The following is a 7500-nucleotide window of genomic DNA, read 5'->3' as shown; positions in this document are numbered from 1 at the left end:
TCCTCCTCATCCTCCTCCTCCTCCTCCTCCTCCTCCTCCTCCTCCTCCTCCTCGTCCTCCTCATCCTCCTCCTCCTCCTCCTCCTCCTCCTCCTCCTCATTCTCCTCCTCCTCCTCCTCATTCTCCTCATTCTCCTCCTCATTCTCCTCCTCCTCATTCTCCTCCTCCTCATTCTCCTCCTCCTCCTCCTCCTTATCTTCCTCATTCTCCTCCTCCTCATCATCCTCCTCCTCCTCCTTCCTTCTTCTCATTCTCCTCCTCCTCCTTATGGTTCATGATGGCGCCTGTGTTTGGCATTGCCGCTGTGGCTGGAGGATCGTTTCGTTTTGTTTTAATTATTTTATGTGCGTTGCTGTTATTAAGTTTGTCCTCCTATGATGTGTCTGCCGTGTGGGTGTATGATCGCCAAACAATGATTTCAATTCGTTCATCTATGACCAAGTGTGGCGGCTTTTGTACCTGGAGTGGCTTGGGTGAATCAACCCTGTACCGCTGTCCACCTGCATCGGCTGTCTGCATGCGGAAAGGAGAGGGACTTGAGAGACATACCAAGAAGCGGAGGAAGAGGAGAGGAAAAAGGGCTGGGAGACAGGTGCATCTCAGGAAACTCTGGAAGTTGGAGCAGTGCTGTGCTGTTTCCAGATTGCCGTGTCTTCGCCCCTTGGTTCCGAGCGTCTACAGTGGACCGTTTCTTTTGCCCCCGAGAGTTTTTTCGGCCGGTCGCGGTGTATGTGACGCGCACTTGAGGCCGCTGCTGCGTACCTCAGTCTCTGCTCCTGGTGGTAGATCTGCTCCGCTTAAGATGGCTTTGTTGAATGCTCGATCAATCAGAAACAAGTCATTCCTGCTCAATGAACTATTTACTTATAAAAATTTGGACTTTATGTTGTTGACGGAGACATGGCAACGGAGTATGGAGTTTTCCCACTTGATTGAACTCTGTCCTGCGGAATGTTCATTTATCAGCACACCAAGGCTCGTGGGCCGCGGGGGTGGACTTGCTGTTGTTTATAAAAATCATTTTATTTGTCAGTTGATGAACTCCAACACGTACCCGTCCTTTGAATTACAGATGTTGGTCGATCAAATTCTTTTTATTGTATTCTTGTTTATCGGCCTCCTGGGATTTTGGGTCATTTTATAAGTGATTTTACTGACTTTTTATCCTCTATCATTAAGTTGAATAGAGTTATTATTGTCGGTGATTTTAATATTCATGTGGATAATGCTGCATGTAATACTGCTTTAAAATTTTTAAATTTAATGGATACTTTTAATTTTGTTCAACATGTCTCTGGTTCTACACATGATAAAGGTCACTTGCTTGATTTAGTGTTTTCTCATGGTTTAAATATTGACGATGTGTGTACAGAGGATGTTCATGTTAGTGATCATAAATGTGTTTTATTTAATCTTGCGTGTAATGAAAAACCACTGCCGGTCAAGCGGGTGTCTTGTTCTCGCATGATTACCCAAGTTGCTGTTAACAATTTCTCGACCTCTTTTGATTCCAATTTGGTTATTATCTTAAATGACATTGACAGTTCTGTACAGTCATTTAATGATCACTGCACTTTGTTACTGGATAAATTGGCTCCATTTAGGATTCGGCATATTCCCGTGGTTAATACTTCTCCATGGATAAATGATGCCATTCGCAGTCTCAGACGTGTGTGTCGGAAGACTGAGCGCTTGTAGAAATCTACGCGGCTCCATGTTCATCGTCTGTATTTTAAAGAGTTACTGTCCGATTTAAATGAGATGATCAAGGTGGCCAGAGCGCTGTATTTTAAAAATCTGATTTTATCTTGTAAAAGGAATCCTAAGACTTTGTTTGACACTATTAACTGTCTTGTGTCTCCTGTTACATCATCTGTACCTGTTTTTTCTAATGATGATTGTAATAATTTTTTGTCTCATTTTGTGGGTAAGGTTATGGCTGTTAGGGCTAGCATTTTACCATCAGCTATACCCTCTGTAATTATCACAGAGCGGCCCTCAATTTTAAGCACTTTTCAGTCAATATCCTTTAATGATCTTATAAAGATAGTTTGTACGATGAAACCTTCTCAAAGTCCGGCGGATATTTTGCCTGCATCTGTGGTCATGGAAACTATTACATCCATTGGTCCATGTTTGGTCTCAATTGTTAACCTTTCGCTAAAATTGGGCCAGGTCCCTAGGTGTTTTAAACACGCTGTTGTTCAACCGCTCTTAAAAAAAGTGTAATCTTGATGTTACATCGTTGAACAACTATAGGCCTATCTCTAAGTTGCCCTACATTTCTAAAATCCTGGAAAAGGTTGTGGCAATGCAGTTGAATGATATTTTGGAGACTCATAATATTTATGACAAATTTCAATCAGGCTTTCGCAAAAATCATTCTACTGAAACCGCCTTACTCAGGGTATCAAATGACATTTTGATGGCCACAGATGCGGGGGAATGTTCCGTGTTGGTTATGTTAGATCTCAGCGCAGCGTTTGACACGGTGGATCACTGCACCCTGATTAATAGATTACGCTGTTTAGTAGGTATTTCGGGTTCGGCTTTGGATTGGTTTTCATCTTATCTGTCCGATAGGACGTTTTCAGTATCTGTTGGATCCTTTATGTCGGATTCTGTATTTTTGTCCTGTGGTGTTCCACAAGGTTCTGTGCTGGGTCCTTTGTTGTTTAACTTGTATATGCTTCCTCTTGGACAGATTATTAATAGTTTTAAAACAATATCTTATCATTTATATGCAGATGACATTCAGTTATTAATTTCGTTTAGACCTGATAGTCTAGATAAACTGTCAGTTCTACAGGATTGCTTAGTCTCCATTAACAAATGGATGGCAAACAATCTTTTGCAACTTAATAAGGATAAAACTGAAATGTTGATCTTTGCTCCTGACAATATTATACCTAAGATTAAGCAGGTTTTGGGGGTTTCAGCCACTTCAGATTGTAGTGAGATAAGAAATCTAGGTGTCGTTCTGGATAGAGCCATATGTTTTAACACTCATATAAAGTCTGTAGTTCGCTCATGTTTTTTCCATCTTAGGAACATTGCTCAGATTAGATCGGTGGTCTCAAGAAAAGAGATGGAGATGCTTGTTCATGCATTCATTTCGTCACGCTTGGACTATTGCAATGTTCTTTATACTTGTTTAAATAAGTCTTCTATGAAGCGACTACAAGTTGTACAAAATGCAGCTGCAAGGCTTTTGACTGGTGCCAGTAAGTGGTCTCATATAAGACCGGTTCTTAAGGACCTTCATTGGCTCCCAGTGGAATTCAGAGTGCAGTTTAAAATTTTAGTTATCACTTATAGAGCCTTGCACGGTCAGGCACCTCTCTATATTCAGGATCTTTTGCATAAACATTCATCGGGTCGGCTCTTACGGTCTTCTAGTCTGGACCTTTTACTTGTCCCTAAAACACGTCTTAAGACTAAAGGTGACCGTGCTTTTTGTTCTGTGGCACCGAGGCTCTGGAATTCTCTTCCTTTAACACTGAGAACTATGAGTTCTGTCATTTCTTTTAAAAAACACTTGAAGACGCATCTTTTTGGACTTGCTTTTATTTAACAGCATTGGTTATTTGTCGTTACATGTTTGTGAAGATCAGTGTTGGGTGTAACGCGTTACTGTAATAATATTACTTTTTTCAGTAACTAGTAGTGTAAGGCATTACTCGTCTGAAAATGGTAATATTATTACAGTTTTCCCGAGCTAGTTACTTGCGTTACATTTGCCAGTAGCACCATCACACACAAGGCACACAACACAGAGAACAGAAGGGGGGGAGGAGGGCGTGAATGGAACAGTGATTGGTCTGGGTTTGGCACGAGGTAACAATACCATCACCGATTGGTCGACACCCGGCAGCCAGCCGCAGAGCGGCATCCTCAAAGACACATGGGGGGAAATGGAAGCGTCAACAACGGCAAGCTGAGGAAGGTTCCCAGCAACAGAAAGCTAGTTTCGACGGGTGGAGATTCAGTAATTATTTTGAATATGTTCAACGGAAGGAAAATAACTTGACGGTGAAGTGCACACTCTGCCCGGGGAGAAAGCTGCTCTCCACCGCTTCCGACAGCACGGACACATCAAGCTCGTTGCGAAGCGACAGAGTGACATGAATGAGCAGCCCCACAAGCAGCAAAAAGTTTGGACTTGTTATCCCATACGGAAATGTAATATATGTACATATATGAAATATACATATATGAAATATATCCACATATATAAAATATATACCATATATATGCCCATATATAAAACCTATTAGAAAATGGAATAATTGACATATAAAACCAGCCCATATATTTTATGCATGTATAATAGTTTTTTTTTTACATACATGTCACATATATATAATTATCAGTTTTCAAATATAATTTGTGTAGTATTTGTTTTGTTTTTATGAGCTGGTCAAGAAGAGGTAAAAAAATAATAAATAATACATTTTATTTATAAAAGATTCAAAAATGAAATGTGGATATATAGACTTGATCTGTAGACTTGAAATAAATAGTTAAATAGTAAATAGTTTGGCATATATAATAATAATTTAACATTTCCGTATGGGATAAATTGACAATCAAATTTATTGATTGTTTGCACCAGACGGTGTTTGTTAAACATTGAGTAAATTAATACTTGTTTTTTGTACTTGATTGCACAAGGACAGTTGTTTGTAGTTATTTGTGCTAGACAGTGCCAGTCTGTTGTTGGCGTAATAAAGACCCTTAAAGGGGGGGTACAATGGTGTTTCATATATTCAGAGTTGTTTACAGTGTTAAAGAGATGGATTCTCATGCTAATAATGGCCAAAGTTTGAAAAGTTATTTTGAACGAATAACAGAGAATTTCTGTGCTGAAAATCATACTTCCGGGTTGCAACACGTTTCGGCTGTTTTTTTTCTATCGTAGATCTAATGACGTAGACCAGAGTGGAACTCCTTATATGAGCATTGCTCTCGGAAAAGCGCGTTCACGCACACGTCGACCAGAGGAGAGAAAGACCGCGCTCATCGGCGCATAGACATCATATATCTCTATATAATATCTATGCATCGACGCGCTACTACCGGAAATCATCATCAGCAGCGCTAAATAGGAATGGTTGATGTCAAGAATGTCTCCAAAAAAGTGTGTTTTGGGATGTGAGGGAAAGTTTACCTTGTTCAGCTTCCCAAAGAACCCAGTGTTACTGGAACAGTGGATGCAGTTTGTATGTTGTGGATGCTTCCGCTTGACTCTATAGCTCCGCCCACGCCCAGAATCAAGGACCTCGGCTTTTTCCGGATAGAATCGGAAAGCTGTATTTTTATTTTATAAATATGATGAAACTAAAGACTTTTTGGAGATATAAAGGACGCACTATTACTCTATAGGTACTCAAGATTAACATGAGATTGATTGAAACTAAGTATTTTACCCCCCCTTTAAGAACACTCCTCCTTTGTATGTTCTCCCTCCATCTGATGCGTCTCAGGCAATTATAAAGTAATTAAGAAAAAAAATGTAACTAGTAATGTAACTAGTAATATAACTAGTTACTTTCTCCAGGGAGTAATAAAGTAAAGTAAGGCATTACTATTTTTGAGAGTAATATGTAATATGTAATATATTACTTTTTTGAGTAACTAGCCCCAACACTGGTGAAGATTGTCTCTGTGTTTTGTGTTATGGTAGATTGATTGTATGCATGTTTGATCCTTTTTATTAACAAGATTGTAAAGCACTTTGTGACTTCTTGTCTGTGAAAGGTGCTATATAAATAAATTTTACTTACTTACTTACTCACTTATCTACCTCATTCTCCTCATTCTCCTCCTCATCCTCCTCCTCCTCCTTCTCCTCCTCTTCCTCCTCCTCATCCTCCTCCTCCTCCTCCTCATCCTCCTCCTCCTCCTCCTCCTCCTCCTCCTCCTCCTCCTCCTTCTCCTCCTCTTCCTCCTCCTCCTCATCCTCCTCCTCCTCCTCCTCCTCCTCATCCTCCTCCTAGTCCTCCTCCTCCTCCTCCTTCTCCTCTTCCTCCCCCTCATCATCCTCCTCATCCTCATCCTCCTTCTCCTCCTCATCATCCTCCTCATCCTCATCCTCATCCTCCTCCTCATCCTCCTCCTCCTCATCATCCCCATCCTCCTCCTCCTCCCCCTCCTCCTCATCCTCCTCCCCCTCCTCCTCCTCCTTCTCCTCCTCATCATCCTCCTCATCCTCATCCTCATCCTCCTCCTCATCCTCCTCCTCCTCATCATCCCCATCCTCCTCCTCCTCCCCCTCCTCCTCATCCTCCTCATCCTCCTCCTCCTCCTCCTCCTCCTCATCCTCCTCCTCCTCCTTCTCCTCCTCTTCCTCCTCATCCTCCTCCTCCTCCTCCTCATCCTCCTCCTAGTCCTCCTCCTCCTCCTCCTTCTCCTCTTCCTCCCCCTCATCATCCTCCTCATCCTCCTCCTCCTCCTCATCATCCTCCTCATCCTCCTCCTCCTCCTCCCCCTCCTCCTCATCCTCCTCCTCCTCCCCCCTCCTCCTCCTCCTCATCCTCCTCCCCCTCCTCCTTCTCCTCCTCCTCCTCCTCCTCCTCCTCCTCCTCATCCTCCTCCTCCTCATCCTCATCCTGCATTTCACTGTGTGTGTGTGTGTGTGTGGGTGTGTGTGTGTGTGTGCGTGTGTGTGTGTGTGTGCGCTCGCTTCAATGAAAGCAGCGTATTAATATAGAACAGTGATTAAACTGACTGGAACTACTTGTGCATTACTTGTGCAAGTGATGTTTGTTTATTTATTATTATCTTGTCTCATCAGGTGTAAGTGTAACATGAATTTACATTAAAATAAGCATTAAACATAAAACTGATGACCATATCAGAACACCACTGCTTTACACACAGTAAAGCTTGATTACTGACAAAAATTATAAATTTTGTCAGAACTGACGGCTTGTTTTGTTGTGATGTGTTTGTCTACAGATGTGGCTAATAAGGTGTTGTTAGCCCTGTTCACATGTGAGATGCTGATAAAGATGTACAGTCTGGGGCTTCAGGCGTACTTCGTGTCGCTCTTCAACCGCTTCGACTGCTTCGTAGTTTGCGGAGGCATTGTGGAGACGATCCTCGTGGAGTTTGAGGTCATGTCTCCGCTCGGCATCTCTGTGTTTCGCTGCGTTCGACTCCTCAGGATCTTTAAAGTCACACGGTGAGAAACAGCTCACATGATCAGATGCCTTCATATCATGCTGGAATTACTGACGACTATATATGACCCTGGACCACAAACCCAGTCACGAGCCGCACGGGTATATCTGTGGCAATAGCCAACAATACATTGTATGGGTCAAAATGATAATTTTTTCTTTTATGCCAAAAATCATTAGGATACCATGAAGATATTTTGTACATTTCTTACCGTAAATATATATAAAACATATACAAAATAATTACAAACATAAATGCACAACTTTAAAGGCGATTTTCTCAATGTTTAGATTTTTTTTGCTCCTCAGATTCCAG

The 7500-nt window shown here is 41.8% G+C and overlaps 1 protein-coding gene across 1 annotated transcript in view; it reads left to right on the top strand.

The window, feature by feature from the left end:
- cacna1db (calcium channel, voltage-dependent, L type, alpha 1D subunit, b) overlaps nt 1–7500 on the top strand; it is a 120312-nt gene that overhangs the window by 51609 nt on the left and 61203 nt on the right. The window contains exon 14 of the mRNA XM_079637795.1: nt 6961–7186. Coding sequence (XP_079493921.1) covers nt 6961–7186 — 226 coding nt within the window. The remainder of the gene's footprint in view (nt 1–6960; nt 7187–7500) is intronic.

Source organism: Phoxinus phoxinus, assembly GCF_949152265.1.
Source record: "Phoxinus phoxinus genome assembly, chromosome: 15".
Lineage (NCBI taxonomy): Eukaryota > Metazoa > Chordata > Actinopteri > Cypriniformes > Leuciscidae > Phoxinus > Phoxinus phoxinus.
Note: the sequence above shows the minus strand (reverse complement) of the source record. Positions and strands in the feature narration are given on the sequence as shown.